Source organism: Scyliorhinus torazame, chromosome 8 (assembly GCF_047496885.1).
Source record: "Scyliorhinus torazame isolate Kashiwa2021f chromosome 8, sScyTor2.1, whole genome shotgun sequence".
Taxonomy (NCBI): Eukaryota; Metazoa; Chordata; class Chondrichthyes; order Carcharhiniformes; family Scyliorhinidae; genus Scyliorhinus; species Scyliorhinus torazame.
Window position 1 is genome coordinate 148427128 of NC_092714.1, and position 24291 is coordinate 148451418.

The 24291-nt window shown below is 49.1% G+C and overlaps 1 protein-coding gene across 5 annotated transcripts in view; it reads right to left on the minus strand.

The window, feature by feature from the left end:
* Window positions 1-13453: 13453 nt before the first annotated feature.
* Window positions 13454-24291, minus strand: part of LOC140428176 (ankyrin repeat and SOCS box protein 9-like) — a 156159-nt gene continuing 145321 nt past the window's right edge. For 4 of the 5 annotated variants that reach the window (XM_072514336.1, XM_072514337.1, XM_072514339.1 and 1 more), the window contains one exon: window positions 13454-21494. In XM_072514336.1, coding sequence (XP_072370437.1) covers window positions 21370-21494 — 125 coding nt within the window. In that variant the 3' untranslated portion in view covers window positions 13454-21369. The remainder of the gene's footprint in view (window positions 21495-24291) is intronic. The other variant, XM_072514338.1, reaches the window with a different exon arrangement.

Sequence of the window (24291 nt, forward strand, 5' to 3'; positions counted from 1 at the left end):
GGGCGAGGATGGGCACGGCATGGGGCCCAGGCAGGTCGAGGAGGCTGCACAACAGGTGCGCCAGAACCGACACGGCTGGATGCACTAATCGCCTCCAGGTTCACTGATGAGGGGGCCTGGCCAGCGGCACGGACATCCTATCACACCCACAACCCCCCGACCACCTCCTCCCATGAACACCCCCCCTTGCAACTCCCTCCGTGTTTCCTATCTGCCTCACTACGGGGTGCAGGCCCTGGGTTGGCAGTAACAGCGAATCTGGTACATGGGCTGGAGGATGATGACAACCCGCTCTGCGATGAGCACTGGTGTTCCACACTGTTTCACAACGTCTGCTTCCTGCCCACAGTATCACTTTCCACCGTCCACCTGGGTGATCACTGCACACGAGCCGGCCATTCCATCACACGGTCCCACAGAACCCTACGGGTGGTGGAGGTGGGATGGGGGCATTGGAGCACTGAGCGTAAACTGAACTGGGGTCCCTGGCCCAAGCTCACCCCCACCGTCTGCCCATCTCCCCCATCCCCCGTCTCCCATTCCCAGGGTCCCCTATGCAGCCAGCCCAGGCAGGCTCATCCCTCATACCCGACTGACAGAGCACCGAGGCATGATGAGACGTTGTGAACAGGTGCTTATTGTGAAACGGTGAACATATATATGCCCTAGCCCCTAATGCTATTATTTGTGTTGCACCCATGCCACCTTAACTGGTGTCTACCTTTCTGGCCTTAAGGGCCTTAATGCCACATCTAAGTGGATCTCCAGGCAGTGTGCCAATGTGCCTGCTGCGATTCCCATCCTGTGTCTGGGTCCCCTTTGGTGGCTGTCTTCTGGGGCGACCAAGCCTGGATGAACTCAGCCTGCTGCCCGGGTGACCCAGCTGGCGTGGTGCCGCCCTGTTCTACCCGCAGCGGGTAGGTGCGCCAGGGATAGGAGGGAGGGATTTTGATGTGCGGCGGTGTTCCGGTACCTTCTCTGTGGGAGTCACTGGCATGGGCCCCTGCACCTCCTCCTTCCTTGGGGTGCCCAATGGCTCCCGGGCTACTCTTTGGGACGTGGGTGCAAGTGGAGCTAACCTGAGGCCCCCCGCCACCTGGCACTGCCAATCCTGGAGGTCCACTCCCGTCCTGACCAAGGTCTCAAAGCTCGAGACCATGGAGCACAGTGAGTGGACCACCTCCCTCTGGGACTGTGCTACATCACCCAGTGTCTGTGTCACCACCCTCTGGGTCTGTGCCACATAATAATAATAATCATTTATTGTCACAAGTAGGCTTCAATGAAGTTACTGTGAAAAGCCCCTCGTCGCCACATTCCGGCGCCTGTTCGGGGAGGCTGGTACGGGAATTGAACCGTGCTGCTGGCATTGTTCTGCATTACAAGCCAGCTCTTTAGCCCACTGTGCTAAACCATCACCCAATGACTGTGTCACCTCCATCTGTGCCTGACTCAGGCCAGCCAGTGCCAGGGAAATGCAGCTGACGCCCTCAGCCATGGTCCGCTGTGACTGGGCCACGCTCTGGAGCGCCACTGCAAAGACCAGGTGTCGAGCTCAGTGTCCGTGAACTGGAGTGCTGCCCTCCCTACTGCTACTCCTGAATAATGGGCTAGCACCAGCGGCCCTTGGAACACGATCGATTCCAATGAAAATGGTACCGGATACACCGGAGTCAGGGTTGACACTCGAGAGGCTCACAAGCTTTAGCCGCATATTAGCACTCCTCTCCCCACACACTCATCCCAGCCAACCAGATGGCAGCAGGAGGGGTGACACCCCAGTTTACGGACGCTAAGCTTGATGCCCTGCTGGATGCTGTGGAGGCGAGGGAGACCACCTTGTACCCGGGGTGCGAAGGAGTTTTCCATTCAACGCCGTACACCGGGCCTGGGTGCAGGTGGCAGACGTTGTGAACGCCATGGGCCCCACTGCCAGGACCTGACAGCAGTGCCGCAAAAAATTGCAAGACCACAGGGTGGCCAGAGTGAGTAGGCAGCATTGTGCCCCTGGCACTAAACCCCCGCTCCAAACACCCGTACCAGGGCTTGGAGGGAGGTTAGTGTGGTTGTGAGGTGTGGGATGAATTAGCTGTAGTAGTTCACTAGTCCCTGAAACAACCGCATTTTGGTTGTGTTTTCTGATTAAACACGTACCTTTTCCTCCATTGGGTGTAGACATCTCCTGGTCTACGCGATACCACAGATAGACAACCTCTTTGGCGTGAAAAAAACATTTCTCTCACTGGAGGCATACGCCCATCTCTGAAAAGCAAATTCTCAAGTGCTCACATTCTGTTGTGTCCGTGACCAAAACGTTGTGCGCAGTTAGCCCCACAGAACTCGCTTGAAAAAGGTGCAAGCTGATGATACCCCGAAGGGCAGTCTAGTGTACTTGTACAACCCACTGTGGTTATTTATTGTTACATACTGCCAGTACTCCGGGTCCAATTCCAATTGGAGCTATGCGGGGCTCATATCAAGCTTTGTGAACAAGTGACCTCCAGCCAATTTTGCATAGAAGTCCTCAATCCATGGCATCGGGTAGTGGTCCGATCTGGAGGCCCGAAAATCAGTCAGTTTATAAATGCCACAAAGACGAACAGTTTTATCTGGCTTTAGGACAGGGACAACTAGTGTTGTCCAGTTGGCGTCTTTAACTAGCCTGATGATCTTCTAGCCCCCCCGAGTCCCGCCTGAACCTTTGGTAGCAGCGTGTGAGGAACTAGGCAAGCCCAAAAATATTTAGGTTGTGAACAGGGTCTACATGAATTTTCGCCATGGCTTGTCGATTTTCCCCAAACCTCAACAAACGTCCCTAATATCTCGAAGAAGCCTCCTGTGCACATCTGGAAAGTTTGCAGCCAATCAACACGGAGATGCTACAGCAGGTCATGGCCCTTTCACGGTAGTCTTACTGACTGCTGCCCGTAGACTATGGGGGTCATCGTAGTCCTCGCCATGGCCTGCGGCTCTCTTGTACATGTGGTCAATCTTGCCTCAGTATCCTGTAACTGCAGACATTGCAGTCCTGATTTGATCTTTTCAAATGTTTGCATGTCAATGACAGGGACGGCGGCTCCTGTGCCTAAATTGATTTCCAAGGAATGGCTGTTTACTTGAATGCAGATCGGAATGGGGGCAGCTTTGGGTGCCACATGCATCCTCGAGCCAAGCTTTTAAACACAGTGCCCATTGCTGCTCTGATGGGGCCTCCACCCCTTAACGGGGAAGCTCGTACTCAATGAGACTCACGGGAGACTAATTGATCTGATCCCAGTAGGTCTTCTGTGTGTTATAACATACAGTATTATAATTAAACAGACAAAAAATGTAACTATCTACTACCCCTTTCCAACACCCCCTTCCTAACTCGCCTCCCTCTCTACACACACAGACAGACAAACAACAGAGGGGATAGGCTGGTGGAAAGGGAAAGAATATTTTAATAAAAATAAAAGGATAAGGAGCATTGATACCCTGGGATGACTTCCAATCAATGTCTTTCTGAAGTTCCTCTCCTTTGTGAATACTGATGCAAAATACTCATTAAGGATCTCCCCTGCTTCCTTTGGTTCTCGCATAATTTCCCTCCGTTGTCCTTGAGTGGACCAACTCTTTCTCTTGCTATCCTCTTGTTCCAAATATATGTATAAAATGCCTTGGGATTCTCCTTAATGCTGTCTGCCAAGGACATTTCGTGACCACTTTATGCCCTCCTAACTCACTGCTTGAGCTCTTTTCTACTTTTGACTAGACTCGCAATTTTCCTGGTCATTCACAGTTCCTGAATCCTGCCTTTCCTTTTCATTGGCACATGCCTGTCCTGCACTCCCATCAACTGCTCCTTAAACAACTCCCACATGGCAAATGTCGATTTACTCTCAAACAGCCTCTCCTAAACACCAGCCTCCAAATCCTGCCTAATCTAGTTGTAGTTAGACTTGCCCCAATTTAGCACCATAACCCGAGGACAATACTCGTCCTTTTCCATGAGTATACAAAAGCTTATGGAATTGTGGTCACTGTTTGCCACATGTTCACCCACTGCAACCTTGATGACCTGGCCAGGCTCATTCCCTAGTACTAGGTCCAATATAGCCCCCTCTCTCGTCGGACTATCCACATATTGTTCCAAAAAACCTTCCTGGACACGCTTAACAAATTCCTCACCATCCAGCCCCATTGCCCGAAGGGATTTCCAGTCAATATGAGGAAAGTTAAAGTCTCCCACTACAACAACCCTATTATTTCTACATCTAATCAGAATCTGCTTACATATCTGTTTTTCAACTTCCCGTGGGCTGTTAGGAGGCCTGTAGCATCCCCCCCCCCCCATCATAGTGACTGCCCCCTTCCTGTTTCTGAGTTCTACCCACAGTGCCTCGTTACTTTATTCTTCCAAAGTGTCCTCCCTCTGAACAGCTGTAATATGTTCTCTAACCAGTATTGCAACTCCCCCGCCTCTTTTACCTTCTCCCTTATTGCCTAAAACACCTATATCCCAGAATATTTAGCTGCCAGTCCTGTACCTTTTTTAACCTAGCCTCCGTTACCGCAACCACTACCAAGTTCCGCGCATGAATCAAGGCTCTAAGTTCATGACTTCCGGTTGCGGCGATGCCTTGCTAGCCGCACGTTTCGGCGGCTCCAGCTCCGACGGACCTTCGGGCTCTTTTAAGAGCCCCAACGGGAAATTTTTGAGCGACGCAACCCGGTGTGGGGTGAGTGAGTAGGGAGTCCCCCCCCCCAACGAAGGAGGAAAATATCGGCGGCGGCGGCTGCAGCGCGAGGAATCATCGACGAAAGGGAGAAGACACAAGATGGCGGCGGAGAAAGCTCAGGCGACATGGGGGCCCGAGCAAGACGAATTTTTGAGACGGTGTGTGGAGCTACTAAAGAGCGAGGTGCTGACCCCGATGCTACAGGCAATTGAGGGGCTCAAGGAGACACAAAGGACCCAGGAGACAGAGCTCCGCGTGGTGGAGCAGAAGGTGACGGATAATGAGGACGAGATCCTGGGCCTGGCGGTCAAAACACAGACACACAAGGCACTCCATAAAAAGTGTATTGAAAGGATCGAGGCCCTAGAAAACAGAGCGCGAAGGAAGAACCTTCGGATACTGGGTCTCCCTGAGGGAGTGGAAGGAGCGGACTGTGGAGCTTATGTAAGTACGATGCTAAGCTCATTGATGGGTGCTGAGGCCCCTGCGGGCCCCTTGGAGGTGGAGTGGGCACATCGGATCCCGGCGAGAAGATCAAAAGCGGGAGAACCACCCAGGGCGACAATCGTGCGATTTCACCGCCTTAAAGATAGAGAAGAGGTCCTGAGATGGGCTAAAAAGGTGCGGAGTAGCAGATGGGAGAATGCAGTGGTACGGGTATACCAGGATTGGAGTGCGGAGGTGGCGAGAAGGAGGGCGAGTTTTAACCGAGCCAAGGAGGTGTTACACAAAAAGGTGAAGTTCGGGATGCTGCAGCCGGCACGACTATGGGTCACGTACCAGGAGAGACACCATTATTTCGATACTGCGGAAGAAGCATGGACCTTTATTAAAGAGGAGAAATTGGATCGGAACTGAGGGACTGATACTGTAGGGAATGTTATTGTTATGGTTGATGTAAATAGAGAAGTAAATTCGGATGGGGGGGAGACACTAGGAAATGTGGGCGCCGGTGAGGGGGGAAAGAAGGGACATAGGCGGAGAATGAGGAATGGGAGGGGGAGAGGAAAGGGAGCTGCGCCACAAGAGGCGGGTCAGATAAAGGGATGTTCCCGCGCCAGAAAGATTATGGCGGGAAGACAGGCGCAAGGCGGATGGGAGTTCCCCACACGGGGGGGTCAAGGAGTGAGCAGGAGTAGCCGGGGTCAGTTGAAGTCAGCTGACTTTCGGAAGTAATATGGGGGGAGCAATCACGCTAGAAAGGGATCTAGCGGGGGGGGGGGGTACAACTGGGTTGCTGCTGCGGAAATCAAAAAGGGCTAAAGAGTGGGTGGACGGGGATGGAATGCGACGCCTGGGGAGCGAGGGGGAGCGCGGAGGCGGGATATGGGACTGGCCTAGAGAAGGTGATGGCTAGTCGACACGGGAGGGGGGCAGGTAGCCCCCTAGTGAGGCTGATCACGTGGAACGTGAGAGGCCTGAACGGACCGATTAAAAGGGCCCGAGTGCTCGCGCATTTGAAAGGACTAAGGGCAGACGTGGCTATGCTCCAAGAGACGCACCTGAAGGTGGCGGACCAAGTTAGGTTAAGGAAAGGATGGGTGGGACAGGTGTTCCACTCAGGACTAGATGCAAAGAATAGAGGGGTGGCCATATTGGTGGGGAAACGGGTAGCATTTGAAGCAAAGAACATCGTAGCAGATAGCGGAGGTAGATATGTAATGGTGAGTGGCAGGCTGGAGGGAATGGAGGTCGTGTTGGTTAATGTATATGCCCCGAATTGGGACGATGCGGGATTTATGAGGCGGATGCTGGGTCGTATACCGGTCCTGGAGGTAGGAAACTTGATATTGGGAGGGGACTTCAATACCGTGCTGGACCCAGGGCTAGATAGATCCAGCTCAAAGACCGGAAGAAGGCCGGCAGCGGCCAAGGTGCTCAAGGGGTTTATGGACCAAATGGGGGGAGTAGATCCATGGCGATTTCTGAGACCGAGGGCCAGGGAGTTCTCCTTCTTCTCCCATGTCCATAAAGTGTACTCCCGGATAGATTTTTTTGTTTTGGGAAGGTCGTTGATCTCAAGGGTGGAAGAAGCTGAGTATTCAGCCATAGCGGTTTCGGACCATGCCCCACACTGGGTGGACCTGGAACTAGGAGAGGAAAGGGAGCAGAGAGCACTCTGGCGATTAGATGTGGGATTGATGGCTGACGAGGGAGTGTGTGGAAGAGTGCGGGGGTGTATTGAGAGATACCTGGAGGTCAATGACGACGGGGAGGTCCGTGTGGGAGTGGTATGGGAAGCACTAAAAGCGGTGGTCAGAGAAGAGCTGATCTCCATTGGGGCCCACAAAGGGAAAACAGAGGCCAAGGAAAGGGAAAGATTACTGGGGGAGATTTTAAGGGTGGATAGGGAATTTGCAGAGACCCCGGAGGAGGGACTGTACAGGGAGAGGAGACGACTCCAGACGGAGTTTGACCTCCTGACCACCAGAAAGGCGGAGGTGCTGTGGAGGAAGGCACAGGGGAGGAGGTATGAATATGGGGAAAAGGCTAGTCGCCTGCTGGCTCATCAGTTGCGAAAGAGGACAGCGGCGAGGGAGATAGGGGGAATTAGAGACGAAAAGGGAGCCACGGTGCGAAGAGCAGGGAAGATAAATGAGGTGTTCAAGACCTTTTATGAGGGACTGTATAGGTCCCAACCCCCAGAGGGAGAGGAGGGGATGCGGCAGTTCCTGGATCAATTGAGGTTCCCGAGGGTGGAGGAGCAGGAGGTGGAAGGCCTGGGGGCACCGATTGGGGTGGACGAGGTTATTAAGGGGCTGGGGAACATGCAAGCAGGGAAGGCTCCGGGACCAGACGGGTTCCCGGTGGAATTTTATAGAAAATATGTGGACTTGTTGGCCCCGTTGTTGGTGAGGACGTTCAATGAGGCCAGGGAAGGAGGGACTTTACCCCCGACAATGTCGGAGGTGACGATATCGCTAATTTTGAAGAGGGATAAAGATCCGTTGCAATGCGGGTCCTATAGACCTATTTCATTATTGAATGTGGACGCCAAATTGCTGGCAAAGGTACTGGCATCGAGGATAGAGGACTGTGTCCCGGGGGTGGTGCACGAAGACCAGACAGGGTTCGTAAAAGGGAGACAACTGAATGTTAACGTGCGACGACTATTAGGGGTGATAATGATGCCCCCAGTGGAGGGGGAGGCAGAGATAGTGGCGGCAATGGATGCAGAGAAGGCATTTGATAGGCTGGAGTGGGAGTATTTATGGGAGGTGTTAAGGAGGTTTGGGTTCGGGAACGGGTTTATTAGCTGGGTCAAACTTCTTTATGGGGCCCCAACGGCAAGTGTAGTCACGGGTCGGCAAAGATCGGAGTATTTCCGATTATATAGGGGAAGAAGACAGGGATGCCCGCTGTCTCCACTGTTGTTCGCGTTGGCAATTGAACCTCTGGCCATGGCGTTGAGAGACTCCAGGAAATGGAGAGGGGTGATTAGAGGGGGAGAAGAACACCGAGTCTCGCTATACGCGGATGACCTACTGTTGTATGTGTCGGACCCAGCGGGGGGATGATAGAGGTTATGCGGATGCTGAGGGAGTTCGGAGATTTCTCGGGATATAGGCTCAACATGGGGAAGAGTGAACTATTTGTGATACACCCAGGGGACCAGAGTAGAGAGATAGAAGGCCTGCCTCTAAGGAAAGTGGAAAGAAACTTCCGATACCTGGGGATTCAGATCGCTAGGAGCTGGGGAATCTTGCACAGACTTAATCTGACACGATTGGTGGAACAATTGGAGGAGGACTTCAAGAGGTGGGACATGCAGCCTCTGTCGTTGGCGGGCAGAGTGCAGGCAATTAAGATGATGGTCCTCCCGAGGTTCTTATTTGTATTTCAATGTCTCCCTATACTAATCACTAAGACCTTTTTCAAAAAAATAGACAGGAGCATCACGAGCTTCGTGTGGGCAGGGAAAGTCCCGAGGGTAAGGAGGGGGTTCCTACAACGTAGCAGGGACAGAGGAGGATTGGCGCTACCTAATTTGGGCGACTACTATTGGGCCGCCAATGTGGCGATGATTCGTAAATGGATGATGGAGGGAGAGGGAGCGGCGTGCAAAAGACTGGAGAGAAAGTCCTGTAAAGGGACGAGCTTAGAGGCGCTGGTGACGGCGCCGCTACCGCTCTCACCAAAAAAGTTTACCACGAACCCGGTGGTGGCGGCAACATTGAATATCTGGAGACAATGTAGGTGACAGAGAGGTGTGCGGGGAGCCCTGGTGGGGTCCCCAATCAGGAACAACCATAGGTTTGCCCCAGGAAGAATGGATGGAGGATTTCAGAGCTGGCACCAGTTGGGAATTAGGAGGGTGCGAGATTTATTTATAGATGGGACGTTTGCGAGCTTGGGAGCATTGGAGGAAAAGTATAAGTTGCCCCGGGGAAACTTCCTTAGATATATGCAGGTGAGGGCGTTCACTAGACAACAGGTGAGGGGATTTCCGCTGCTCCCGGTACAGGGGATTCAGGACAGAGTGCTTTCGGGGGTGTGGGTTGGAGAGGGCAAGGTGTCAGAGATATACCGAGAAATGAGGGAAGAGGGGGAGGAGTTGGTGGGCGAACTAAAAGGAAAGTGGGAAGAAGAGCTAGGGGAGGAGATAGAGGAGGGTATCTGCGCTGATGCCCTAAGCAGGGTAAATTCCTCTTCCTCATGCGCCAGGCTTAGCCTGATTCAATTCAAGGTGCTACATAGAGCACACATAACGGGAGCAAGACTGAGCAGGTTCTTTGGAGTGGAGGACAAGTGTGGGAGGTGCGGCGGAAGCCCGGCAAACCACGCACATATGTTTTGGTCGTGCCCGGCACTGGAGGGGTATTGGAAGGGAGTGACGGGAGTGATTTCTAAGGTGGTGAAGGCCCGGGTCAAACCAGGCTGGGGGCTAGCCCTATTTGGAGTTGCGGATGAGCCGGGAGTGCAGGAGACGAAAGAGGCCGACGTTGTGGCCTTTGCGTCCCTAGTAGCTCGGTGTAGGATTCTACTCATGTGGAAGGATGCGAAACCCCCCGGACTGGAGGCCTGGGTAAACGATATGGCGGGGTTCATAAAACTGGAGCGGATAAAATTTGCCCTGAGAGGATCGGCTCAAAGGTTCACCAGGCGGTGGCAGCCATTCCTCGACTACCTAGAGGAACGTTAGAGGGAAGACAGATGACCAGCAGCAGCAACCCAGGGGGGAGGGGGGTGGAAGTTTTAGTTTATGTTAAATGATTAGATTACCATGTTGATTAGCCATTTGTTTATTGTTAAACTTTCTTTACTGTTATGTTTGTTCTGTAATGGGAAAAAAATTTTGATCGAAAAAATTTCAATAAAACATATTTTTTTTAAAAAAGGCTCTAAGTTCATCTGTCTTACCTGTTGTACTCAGTTCATTGAAGCAGATACACTCCAGATCTCCAGGCCCACTGAGTTCGACCTTCCCCAGCTTTGCACTTTCTCCCCTTGCCAGAGTGGGTTTCCTCCGGGTGCACCGGTTTCCTCCCACAGTCCAAAGACATGCAGGTTAGACGGATTGGCCATGATCAATTGCCTCTTAGTGTCCACATATGAGCAGGTTAGGTGGATTAGCCATGATCAATGCCCGAGGTTGCAGGGATAGGGTGGGGGAGTGGGCCTAGATAGAGTGCTGTTTTGGAGGGTCATTGCTGACTTGATGGGCCAAATGGCCTCCTTCTGCACTGTAGGAATTGTATGGATCTAAGTATCTAAGTTGTCAATTCATCCCAATCGCATATGCAGGGTCTGTGATAAGGGGTGTAAGGCACGTTCATGTACAATGCATGTGGATAATCATCTTTCCCTTTTCTGCCAAAGTTTCTTCCCTCACCTTCAGAAAGTCTCTTGAACAAAACGTTCAGCCCTATTGATTGAATAGAGGAATTTGATTATCACTATAAATTATCACTGATATAGCCCTACCTCTATGGCATCCTCCTGCTTCGTTACATGAGCGAGTGATCCTTGTGTACAAGGTAATGAATGTCTGAAGAAAGGATTTCTGGTCTCCCAAGAGGCCCCCACCAAATGGCAGAGATTTCACAGGCTAATCAATTATTATTAATTATATTGTGTGACCCTAATGTATATAGTACATGGTTAGAAATCAAACGTGACCTGCTGAACTCAAAGTATAGGGCCAGACCACACATAGTGAAAGACACCACCTCTGTGGAAAGCGAGCTTTTAGCAGAGTTGCCGATAGGGGCCTGATAGTGGGATTGAGTGCCTCTGTCTTGGAGTTATCCAGAATTTCCTCTCCTCTTCTGAAACCTGCCGCAAAGTTTCCATGAGGAAGTTGCGTGAGGACAAGTTGAGCTGGGCTTTGTTGTTTCCCAGTCAACCCAATCACCCATATCCACTACTCAGGCCATTGTAATGGACGGTTAGCTGGCTTCGGTAGCCCGTGCTAGAACTGTATGATGTTCTATCAACAGTATTAATAAAACAGCAAAAAACACACAAACAGCAAGAACAGCATTTTCTCAGGAGTGGAGAAAACTTGAAGGACAAAGAAGTCAAAGATTGATCCTGAGGGCAGATTTCCTCCCATGGGAAGTGTGTAAAAAGCATGACGCGAGACTTGGGTGTGAATATTAAAAGGAGGGAATCACTAACCCTCCATCAAAATGTCTTACAACAGTCCACGGGAAGCACTGTGGACAGTGGTTAACACTGCTGCCTCACAGCGTCAGGGACCCGGGTTTGATTCTGGCCTTGAGTGACTGTGTGGAGTTTGCACATGCTCCCAATATCTGTGTGGGTTTTCTCCGGGTGCTCCGGTTTTCTCCCACAGTCCAAAGATGTGCAGGTTAGGTGGATTGGGCACAATAACATTGCCCCTTAGTGTCCAGGGATGTACAGGTTAGGAGTATACAGGCGGTGGTGTGGGCCTAGGTAGGGTGCTCTTTCAGAGGGTCGGTGTAGACCCTTCTGCACTGTAGAGATTCTGTGATTCTATTCCAGCCCAGTCTATAATCGAAACAATATAAGAACATTGGTACTATTTCAATAACACAACAATAGCATATTTCTTCCAAATGTTTATTCTGAAAATATAGACACAAGGAAAAGATTTTGAGTTGATATTTTTCTTCACGTACATACAGTACATAACATCAGAAACTGAATCAATATACTGCATACCTAAATAGCTTTAAAAATCACAATAAAAATGTTTAAAATACAATTTGCATAGCCATAAAATGTAAAAAGTTGTGTGCCTTTAAAATTCAAAATGAGTTCAAAGGACATAAATGGTCTTTCAATGCTTAAGGAATCATAAGTGGAGATCGACAAGTTAGTTTGACCTTAGATAAGATGTGTGAAGTGATTCATTTTGGTACAAAGGACAAAGAGAAAATAAGGATACAATTCTAAAAGGGTAACCTGGGCAGCAGAGTAGCACAGTAGTTAGCACAGTTGCTTCACAGCTCATGGTTCCCAGATTCGATTCCCGGCTTGGATCACTGTCTGTGCAGACTCTGCACATTCTCCCGTGTCTGTGTGGGTTTCCTCCGGGTACTCCGGTTTCCTCCCACAGTCCAAAGATGTGCAGGTTAGGTGGATTGGCCATGCTAAATTGCCCTTCGTGTCCAAAAAGGTTGGGTGGGGTTACTGGGTTACGGAGAGGGGGTGGAGGTGTGGGCTTGGGTAGGGTGCTCTTTCCAAGGGATGGTGCAGACTCGATGGGCCGAATGGCCTTCTTCTGCACTGTAAATTCTATGATTTTATATGCGCACAATTCATTGAAGGTGGCAGGACAGGTTGGGAAAGTGGTTAATAAGGCCAATGGGATGCTGGCCCAGTATTGTGCCAGTTCTGGGCATCACACTTTATATAGGATGGAAGCCATTGGCGAGGGTGCAGAAAAGATTCATGAGAATGGCTCCAGGAATGAGGGACTTCAGTGATGAGGAGAGATTGGAGAAGCTCGGGCTGTTCTCTTTAGAGGAGGAAAGATAGAGAAAGTTGAGAGGAGATTTACTAGAGGTATTGAAAATCATGAGGGGTGTAGATTGAGAGAAACTGTTGTCATTGCCTAAGGGTTGGAAACTAGGCATAGATTTAAGGAGACTGGACAAAGAACCAAATGCAACTTGTAGTTAGGATCTCCAATGCACTGCCTAAATGTGAAGGCAGATACAACTGTGCTGTCAAAAGACAATTGGATAATTATGTGAAAACAAAGGGCAGGATTTTGCGAACTCCCCCTGCACCCCCCCCACACACACACACAATCACCCCCCCCCTCCCACCTCTGGGCGGTGTTTTCCGGCAATGGAGGTGGCTTGCCATTGGCCGCCGGTGGGGTCTTCCAGTCTCGTCAATGTCTACAGTGTTTTGTGTTGGTCACTCTCCCGCTACCGGGGATCCTGACACAGGAAATCATCTTCGCTGGGACCGGAAGATCCCGCCTAAAAACCTGCAGGACTGGGGTGTAACGACGCAAGAGTGGGGATAGTTGATTTATTCTTGTAGAGAGCCAACATGGACAGTAATGGCCTCCTTCTGTGGTGTACTCATTTTATGATTCAAACACTGCCCACATAATTCTGGGTAATAAAACCACAGGTTTTAAAATGAAAGGGTGGGACAAGCAGACTGTTTCTTTTAATAGAGAGTTGAAGATATGAGAAGCTTTAGATAGAACTTAAACCCATAACTTGCTAACTTGTTGACTGACAGATGAGAGTGCTACCCGTTGAAGCGAAGCAGACTCCTTAAAATATTAGTAACCATTTTATTGACAGTAGCAATAAAGAATGGTGTTCAAACAAAGCTGTAATATTTCTATTACTGGAGTATTCTTTACATGTTCAAATAGCTGCTTTACCTGTGAACTGCTACCTCTGTAGACATGATAAAGAATACAGTGTCCAGGCCATCGTTCCAATCTTTCACTCAACAGTGTTGAAGGCACTGCATGCATGCGATTGGGAGCAGTAGAGAACATTTGTCTTTCTGGGCAACTATCCATTGCCAATATTAAGAAATGGGTAACCAATATATAATTGCCCCATTTCTACCAGGCACCTCAAAGTAGTTGTGTGAACAGGTCCTCCCCATTCAAAACACAGAGTGAAAAATAGGAAGATAGCATGGATTTTTACTTTTATATCGCCTTTCACATCTGTAGAATTTCCCAAAACTACTGCACAGCTAATGAGATACCTTTGAATTGCAATCACTGTTATGTAGGCAAACATGACGGCCAAGTTGTAAACAGCAATTGGTATCTGCTTATAAAGGTTTTTAATGGCATTGGTTCAGGGATAAATATACCACTGCACAAAAATCATGTGAGTTGCCTCGTCTCAACGGTCAAACCACAAGTGAAGCTGGGGTAGAAATAGGAGAACTCTGACCACAACCTTTCAATCCCAATAGGGGAGTGGTGCCAGGATACATCTGTTTAAACAGAGGAAGAGGAATAAACCTGGTCGCTCCATGCCAGTCAGTCTAACATCAGCGGTGGGAAAACAACTAGAGAAATTTGTCAAGGACAAAGTTAATTTGACTTGCAGAAACATGGATTAATAAGAGACAGCCAGGACAGATTTGTTAAAGAAAAGCATGCGTTTGACTAAGCTGATTTGAGTTATTTGATGAAGTTTGCTCGATGAAAGCAGATGATATATGTACAGATTTTAAAATGTTTTTGATAAGGTGTCACATTACATACAGATTTTAAAAATAGGTACAATGACACATTAAAAGGATGGTGGTAACTTGGGTGAATAAATTGGGTCAGGAATTGGAGACTGAATAATCAGGAACAAATGGTTTCCTGAGTAGAAAGCAGTTGGTAGTGGGGTCCCTTCTGCTAGGGATGACCTGAAAAAGGGGTGCTAGCCTGGGATCTTCAAAAGATAACTGAACATGTATTTGAAACAAACTAATTTGTCGGGCTATGGGAAAGTAGTGGAGGTCAGGAATAAATTGAGCAGTGCTCTTTCAAATACTGGCACAAGCTGGATGTCCCCATCTGTACTGTACAGTACTATGGGACATCTTTATAGAAAGCACCACCGCCTTCATGTGCCAGTGTTCCTAAGTCACACTTTAACTCTAATCTTCACAAACTTAATAATAACCCATCACATTTTCCAAAGTACTTTTCTTCATTTGGACACATTTAACCCAGAGCTGATTCTAGGCCTGAGGATTAATACGATCTCCAAAGATTGTCACGATTCACCTCCACAGCCCTCACACTGAAGCTACTGTTCACGAAAATCGTCAGTCCACTTCCGGTGGCAGCCATGGAGTAAACGGTCGCACATTCAGCAGCTCTCGCCCTTAGTGATTTTTTTAATGGTATTTAAGATGGATTTTTCAAGAAATATCTCAACATAAGTTGATCGAAGGGAGAGGAAAAGGAGGTGACCCTCAATTTACGGAATCATTTCCAAATAAGAATCAAAAAAGAAGAAACCAAAAGATGAGTGAAAGCAAGGCTCAGAGGCCATCGAGCACAAAGTGCACAAAGACAAAATGTGCCCATGCCAGCTCACTGGTCAATGGAGCAATGGGTCGAGTACCTGGATGAGAAGTTCGCCTGACATCGCAAGGAGTGTACAGAAGATGTAATCCAGATGATAGCCTCGATTAAGGAGGTGGTTGACCAGGTGGAGGAGAAAATGATGACCCAGGAGATTCAAAAGTTGCAGGAGCTGGTGACTGAACGAGAGGAGGAGTCCACTGCGATGGCGTTGGAAATTAGCATACTACAAGGCAGCCAGAAACGACTGCAAGAGAAAGTAGAAGACTTGGAGAACCGTCTCGCAGGCAAAATATCCAAATCGTCGGGCTGCCAGAGGGAAAGGAGGGATCAGATGTGGGAGTGCATATGGGGAAGATGTTGCAGGAGATGGTCGGGGCCGATGTGTTTGACAAGCCGTTGGAGGTGGACCGGGCACATAGGGTGCTCATACGTAAGCCCCAGGGTCGTGAGCCCTCGAGGGCCATGGTCGTGAGGCTACATCGATTCCTCGACAAGGAGCGTATCATGAAGTGGGCCAGGCAGACAAAACGGTACATCAGAGATCCGGGTGTACCAAGATTGGGGACCAGAACTCGTAAAGAGAGCAAGTTTCAACAAAGTTAAGGCGGCCTGGTTTGCAAAAGACATTAAATTTGGACTGCTATATCCGGCTCGTCTTTGGGTGACCCACAAGAACCGGGAGCTGTATTCAAACTCTCTGTAAGAGGTGGCTACTTTTATGAAAGACATTAATCTGGCTGAAGGACTTTTAAATTCGAACTGTGGTGGACTGAGTTTGGGGAAAGGGATAAAGTGGGGGTGAGGAGAGAAAAATAGTTCTGTGTTTTGTTTTGTCTTGTTAAAATTCCACTCTTTTAATTCTGTGAGCTAAGTCGCGATGTTCGGGAAGAAAAGTTTTTTTTTTCTTTTCTTGTGTAATTGATTCTGGTTTATTGCTTTATGTACTGGATTACAGAGGAAATAACTTTTAAATTGTGACGGTGGGGGGGTTCTTTTCTGTAAGAAAGATGGTTGATTCTTGCATGCATAATTTTACTTAAGCTGCTTGAAGCTTCTTCTATTTTGTTTGATTCTGTTTGAAGGTGATGGGACTGATAAGAATCAGTTAAAGGAGGGGTTGGCCTCGTTGCCTGCGCATTGGGGGGCGGTTTGTTTGCTTTTTTGGATTGTTGTTACCGTGCTGAGTGCTTGTGTTATTTTTAGATCAGATGGCGGTCGCCGCCGAGGAGCGGATCAAATGAGGTGCGGAACACGGGCTAGGAGCTGGCCTAGGAAAGGTCATGGTTGATCGACAGGGGAGGGGGGGAAGAGCCCCCCCCCGACCAGACTGGTTACATGGAATGTTCGTGGACTGAACGGGCCGGTTAAGAGAGCTTGTGTGTTACCCACCTGAGACAGTTAAAAGCGGACGTGGCCATGTTACAGGAGACACACTTGAAGCTGGGAGACCAAATTAAATTAAAGATGGGATGGTTTGGGCAAGTGTTTCATTCAGGACTGGACTTTAAAACAAGGGGGGTGGCTATCCTAATTAACAAAAGGGTGACATTCGAGGTGGGGCGGATCGAGGCAGACATGGGAGGCAGATTTATTATGGTTAGCGAGAAGCTAGAGGGAATGGCAGTGGTGCTGGTGAATATATATGCCCCAAACTGGGATGATGTCGCTTTCATCAGGAAGGTGCTGGAAAAGATCCCGGACCTTGACTCGCACCGGCTGATCATGGGGTTGATTTTAATACGGTCCTGGACCCGAGATTGGACCGGTCGAGTGCTAGGTCGGGGAAACTATCAGCAATGGCAAAGGAACTGCGTGGGTTCATGGAGTGCATGGGAGGGGTAGATCCGTGAAGATTTGAGAGACCAAGGAGCAGGGAATATTTATTCTACTCCCATGTACATAAGGCGTACTCCAGGATAGATTTCTTCGTGCTCGATAAAATACTGTTTGCAGGGGTTGAAGACACTGAGTACTCAGCAATTGTGGTCTCAGATCATGCACCACACTGGATAGACCTATGGGCAGACACGGGAATGTTCCAGCGCCCACAGTGGAGACTAGATACAGGGCTGTTAGCGGATGAGGAGATCTGTGAACGAGTGAGAGAGGCCATTCGGGGGTACATAAAGATCAATGACACGGGAGAGACTGCCGCTGGGGTCGTCTGGGAGGCACTGAAAGTGGTTATTAGAGGGAAATGGATTTCGATTCGAGCCCACAGAGATAAAACTTAGCGGTCGGAGCTGGACAGGTTGGTAGGAGAAATCTTACAGGCAGACAGGAGATATGCAGAGTCTCCAAATGAGGAGCTCTTGAAGAAGCATCAGAGACTTCAAATGGAGTTTGGGCTCCTTTCCACAGGAAAGGCGGAGGGTCAGCTGAGGAGGGTAAGGAGGGGCAATATATGAACATGGGGAGAAAGCTAGCAGGATGCTGGCACATCGGCTGAGGAAACAGGAGGTGGCGAGAGAAATAGGGAAAATAAAGGATATGAGGGGGAAGACGGTGACGGACCTGGGGTCAGTGAATGAAGTGTTCCGGGAATTTTATAGCCAGCTATACGAGTCGGAACCCCTGGTTGGGGAGGAGGGCATGAATCAATTCCTGGGGAGGCTAGAGTCCCTGAAGGTAAATGAGGAGCTGGCGGAGACCCTGGGGGGCCCCGATTGTGCTTGGGGAAATGATAGATGGACTGGGGGCGATGCAATTGGGTAAAGCCCCGGGGCCTGTTGGAATCCCAGTGGAATTTTATAAGAAGTTCTCTGGGTTACTCGGGCCATTCCTGGTTAAGGCTTTTAACGAGTCCAAGGAGCTGGGAGTATTCCCCCCAACGTTATCACAGGCATCAATTTCTCTCATCCTGAAGCGTGACAAGGATCCGGAGATCGTACAGGCCAATCTCCCTCTTGAATGTAGATGCCAAATTATTGGCAAAGATCCTGGCCACTCGAATAGAGGATTGTGTCCTGGAGATAATTGGGGAGGATCAGACGGGATTTGTAAAGGGCAGGCACCTGACATCCAACATTAGACGGCTTCTTAATGGAATTATGATGCCAGCGGAGGGGCGCGAGGCTGAGGTGGTAGTTGCCATGGACGCTATGTGGCGATATCGAGGTTCATATGGTCGGGTAAAACCCTGAGAATAAAGAGGACACTCCTGGAACGGACTCGCGGGGAAGGGGGATTGGCTCTCCCGAGCTTTATTAACTATTACTGGGCCAACATATCAATGGTCAGGAAGTGGGTAGTGGGGGAGGGGTCGGTCTGGGAGCAGATGGAGGCAGCATCCTGCAACGGTACGAGTCTGGAGGCTTTACTGACGGCGCCCCTGATGTTCTCGCCGGCTCGGTGCTCTACAAGTCCTGTGGTGGTGGCAGCCCTGAAAGTGTGGGGGCAATGGAGGCAGCATATGAGACTAGAGTGTGGTCACCGATCTGTGACAATCACCGGTTTGTCCCGGGGGGGCTGGATGGGGGCTTTACGGTATGGCAGCTGGTAGGGATTCAGAGATTTGGGGGTCTATTCATCCAGAAGGGCTTTCCGACCTTGGAGACATTAGAGGAGGAGTTTGATTTGCCGGGTGGGAATGGGTTCCTGTACCTTCAAGTGCGAGACTTTGTATGGAGACAGGCCCCAAGCTTTCATCGCCACCCCTGAGGGGACTACAGGATAAAATGTTGGAAGTGTGAAGGTTTCGGAGATGTACAGGGAATTGTTAGAGTGGGAAGGGGCCCCTCTCAGAGAGGTGAAGAGGAAGTGTGAAGAGGAGCTAGGAGGGGAGCTGGAAACTGAACTGTGGGAAAAAGCCTTGAAAAGGATAAATGCATCCTCGTCCTGTGCTGGACTCAGCTTGATTCAGTTCAAGGTAGTCCACAGGGCCCACATAACGGTAGCCCGGATGAGGAAGTTCTTCGAGGAGGTGGAGGACAGATGTGGACGGTGTAGGGGCAGCCCGGCCAACTATGTTCATATGTTTTGGGCATGTCCGAAACTGAGGGAATTCCGGCAGGGATTTGCAGATGTTATGTCGGAAGTCCTGGAAGGTAGGGTAACTCCGAGTCCAGAATTAGCAATATTTGGGGTGTCGGAGAATCCGGGGGCAAAGGTGGGGGGAGGGCGGCCGATATCCTGGCCTTCTCCTCCCTGGTGGCCCGGAGATGGATTTTGCTGAGATGGAGGGACTCGGAGCCCCTGAAATCAGGAGTGTGGGTCAGCGATATGGTAGAGTTTCTCAGTCTGGAGAAAATCAAGTTCGCTCTAAGAGGATCAATACAGGGATTGGCCCGGAGTTGGCAACCGTTCATCGATTTTTTTCAACAAAAAATAAACATCAGCAGTATGGGGGGGAAAGGGAGGGGAAGGAAAACAGGAGGCATGGTAATGTTAAATAAGGACAGGGGGCTTAGTATACAGGTAATTGGGGATAGGGCGGGAGAAGTGGGGTACGTGGTTTACTGTTTGTTGTTATTTCAGGGGGTATTTTGTGCGTCGACCCGCGCGGTTGTTTTAGAAATGTCAACATGTTAAATTGTGAAAATTACAAATGCTTCATTAAAATATTTTCTAAAAAAAAAAGCATCAGTCGGGGACTTAGTGACATCAACAGACCAGTGGGGCAGAAACCAAACTAAAGCATCAACATTTGCGGGATTACCAACTGCAGCGAAAGGAGATGAAAATCTCTCTCTCTATTTTAGCTTTTCTTTGTGGTAATAACTGTTTGAAACGTGCCACTGTCCCTGAGTTTAAGCAGGGAAGATCAGCCTCAAAAGAATGAAATCAAAAGCTCTCCAAAAATATGCATGGCTGTGGCTATAAAAGAAATGGTCCCACATCTGTGAGGTTGGACCCAGACAGAAGTCAAAATTGGGGTCCAGTTTACAGGTAAAGGGCTGGAAATTCGAGCGAGCAATCTGCAAATTCTTAATGGACAATCCAAGCTATTGAAAGGGGCCTGCACACTGAGGTAATGCCACACAAATATTGGACCTTAGTCGAGTCCTCAATACTATCAGGGACAGGGAGATGGACAGGGTCAGAGGCTGAGCATAAACATTGGGATTGAGAGATTGGGAGGGATTAGGATCGGGGAGGGTGGCATCGGTGAGGGTACTGCAGGGGAGCAAGATCCAGCAGTGGATAAAAGCAAATTACTGCAGATGCTGGATTCTGAAACGAAAGAGAAAATGCTGGAAGATCCAGAAGTGACACAGTCTCTTTGAATGTGAGGTGGATCACTCCTGCTCCACCCAGTGATGCAGCGGGCGGCACAATGGTTAGCACTGCTGCCTCACAGCACCAGGGAACCAGGTTTAATTCTGGCCTTGGATGACTGTGGGAGTTTGGATATTCTCCTCTTGTCGACCTGGGCTTCCTCCAGGTGCTCAGGTTTGCTTCCACAGTTCAAAGATATGCAGGATAGGTGGATTAGCCACGCTAAATTGCCCCTTAGTGTCCAAAGATGTGTAGGTTAGGTGGATTAATGCATGGGGTTACAGGGATAGGGCGGGGGAGTGGGCTTAGGTAGGGTGCTCTTTCGGAGGGTCGGTGCAGACTCGATGGGGTTGAATGGACTCTTTCTGCACTGTAGGGATTCTATGGTACCTTTAAGGACTGCCTGTTAGGCAGCATGGAGGCTCAATTTCCCTGTCCAGCTCCAACTTTACTTGAACATTCAAGGACCCAACGCACATTCTTTTGTGACTACCCTGAGATGGGGTGATGACATGATTACACTTGTAAAATGTTAGAGTTTCCTGCCTGTCATAATGAAAGATGAGGAAGCCATTCAGTGCCAGAACACGGTTACTGCATGGTTTATTTTCTAGCCCAAGGTGCCCATAAATAAGACCTTCTGATGTAAAATAAGAACATGCTGTAACACATTTTGTTTTTCCATCAGCTTCCCTCCTCCTTCCCTATTAAAGTTTGGGATACTCAGTTGCATCATGGGTATCATGTAGAAATGGAGAGAATAAAATGATAGAAACCTGGTTTGGATACATACCTCTGAAGCTCGCAGCACCAGGCTGCGTTTTGGGAATAGAGGCTGAAAGGAATTATTTCAAGTCGAAAAGGCACATGTCCGAACTTTGGAAACAGAACGAGTTTCTGATATGGGTGGTTCAGTCTCTGTTATCTGTAGCACAGGAAGTCCTTTAGCTGCTGTGGAATGGGTAGCTTGGATATGGTAACAGGCTGAGAATGACCCAAATATCTTCCAATGCACAGGCGACATAACTGTTTCAAGGAGGGTGGTCCTAAAAAGGTAGTCAGAGGGAAGTATTTGCTTTGAATAAGTCAACATACTGAAATGTATATATTCTTAGGACAACAGTCATGGCAACAAAACATCAGCTTAATTTTCTTTAAGAAAATGTTACGAGTATCGGTAACATGGTTAGAACAGCTAAAAACTTATTTCATTGTGAGTTCATTACAGTTGATAATATTCTGCAACTGGCTGTCTGTATTCCCTCAACATGCATCCTCAAAAATATCCAAGATGGCGCCAGAGCATGGCGACTCTGTGCGGGCTCTCTCAACCAGATCCTTTTCTTTTATCTCTCACCACCGTTCTGACCTACTAAAACTCTTTTCCACTTCATATATAATTATTAATAATGCTCTTTTCTTGTTTGGCCCTTGTTCCGCACTGTAGCCAATCACTATTTGTTGATGTACCATTTGTCAATGTACTCTGTCGATTATTCTTTTGTCTAGTATTTACATACTGTGTACATTCCCTTGGCCACAGAAAAATACTTTTCACTGTACTTCAGTACATGTGACAATAAATATCAATCAATCAATCCTGTGAGTTCTTGTTCCAATGGAGATCATGGTTCATAAAACACACACTTTACTCATTGATCCTTTACCAACTAGAACAGCTTGATTTCTTGCCGGGTCGGGGTAGCTCCTCCCAGCTTGGATCACTGTCTGTGCGGAGTCTGCACGTCTCCCCGTGACTGTGTGGATTTCCTCCGGGTGCTCCGGTTTCCTTCCACAAGTCCCGAAAAACATGCTTGTTAGGTGAATTGGACATCCTAAATTGTCCCTCCGTGAACCCGAACAGGTGCCATAGTGTGGCGACTCGGGGATTTTCACAGTAACTTCATTGCAGTGTTAATGTAAGCCTACTTGTGACAGTAATAATGATTATTATTATTAGGGGCAGCTCTCCAATGGACACTTGACTAGGTGTAACTCATTGTTGGATTGGGGATCAGGTGTAACTCACTGATGGACACGGGATCAGGTTTAACTCATTGCTGGACACTGGATCAGGTGTAACTCACCGCTGGACACTGGATCAGGTGTAACTCACCACTGGACACTGGATCAGGTGTAACTCACTGCTGGACAGTGGATCAGGTGTAACTCACTGCTGGACAGTGGATCAGGTGTAACTCACTGCTGAACACTGGATCAGGTGTAACTCACTGCTGGACACTGGATCAGGTGTAACTCACTGCTGGACACTGGATCAGGTGTAACTCACTGCTGGACACTGGATCAGGTGTAACTCACCGCTGGACACTGGATCAGGTGTAACTCACTGCTGGACACTGGATCAGGTGTAACTCACTGCTGGACACTGGATCAGGTGTAACTCACCGCTGGACACTGGATCAGGTGTAACTCACTGCCGGACACTGGATCAGGTGTAACTCACCGCTGGACACTGGATCAGGTGTAACTCACTGCTGAACACTGGATCAGGTGTAACTCACTGCTGGACACTGGGTCAGGTGTAACTCACTGCTGAACACTGGATCAGGTGTAACTCACTGCTGGACACTGGATCAGGTGTAACTCACCGCTGGACACTGGATCAGGTGTAACTCACTGCTGGACACTGGATCAGGTGTAACTCACCACTGGACACTGCATCTGGTGCAACACACTGCTGGATGAATAATGCAGAGGCCACCAAACTTGGTAAGAATGTTTTCCTTACAGCAGTGAATTGAGAGATGATTGATTGTAGCTTTGAGAACATAAGAAATAGTTTCTGAAATGTGTCACTTGTGATATGATATATGTGCATCATTGAATGGGCCATTTCTTAAACTGCTGCCAATTGCTGAGCACCTCATCAGGCTGTGATGAATAACCCCATGATTCTGTTCATAGAACAGAACTGCAGGGCGGAACTTTCCCAGAATTTGGCAGAGTGCAGTGGCTTGTGGGAAGAGCGGTGTTTAGCTTGCCAGCAATGGTGGCGAGGTTTCGTGCTGTACTTTTATACATTCTGGAAAAAAGAAATTCTCCATGTATTTCAAGCCTTCTCGGTGGCTGGTGGTTTCTGATTTGACCACCCCGCTCGCCATCAACTGAGTGCTTCAATTAAAGGGGCACTCCATTTAAACCCAGCCGCTTCTTCATGGTCCAAGGCAGAGGATGGCTGAAACTAGGTCTTCCCTTACACTCCTTGAAAACCAAGTAAGAGCGGTGGCTGCCATGGAGACCTTCATGCAAGACCTCAGTTCTGCACTGCTTCAGGATCTGCACTCCATGGTGCAGGCACTTGTGGACATCCACAAATGCCAACGCCAGAAGATGGTGGGGCGTCTCGAGCTCACTCCAGTTGCCCCTCTATCCAAAAGGAAGAAGCCAGGGGACCTCAAGAGAACCATAGAGAAGAGAAGTTTTTGCACAGCTCAGGACCATTCAACGAGGTGACTCCAGCTCATCCGAATCCCGTCTTCCTGTGACCACTTCAACTCCAGCTCCACAGGCTGAGGAGGGTTGCACTGTCACATAACAGCATCTTCAAAAAAAACTGGGGCCCTCCAAGTCGTGGCCCTCCAGCGGACACCTACTAAGGTCATCACAACAGGGCACGGCAGTTTATCTCCACCTCCACTGTGGATCCTGGGCATACACCAAGACATAGTGGCAGGGTTGGAAAAGTTAAGAAGGTCTAGTTGCACAGCGTGGGCACGGGTTTTAGGCACTCGTACATAGTGTCCACCTCTGTAACTGAACTCTCACTTATTGCACCCTCTCTATGGCTCCTTGTTCTGATCTCTTCCAGTAGTATTCTCCACA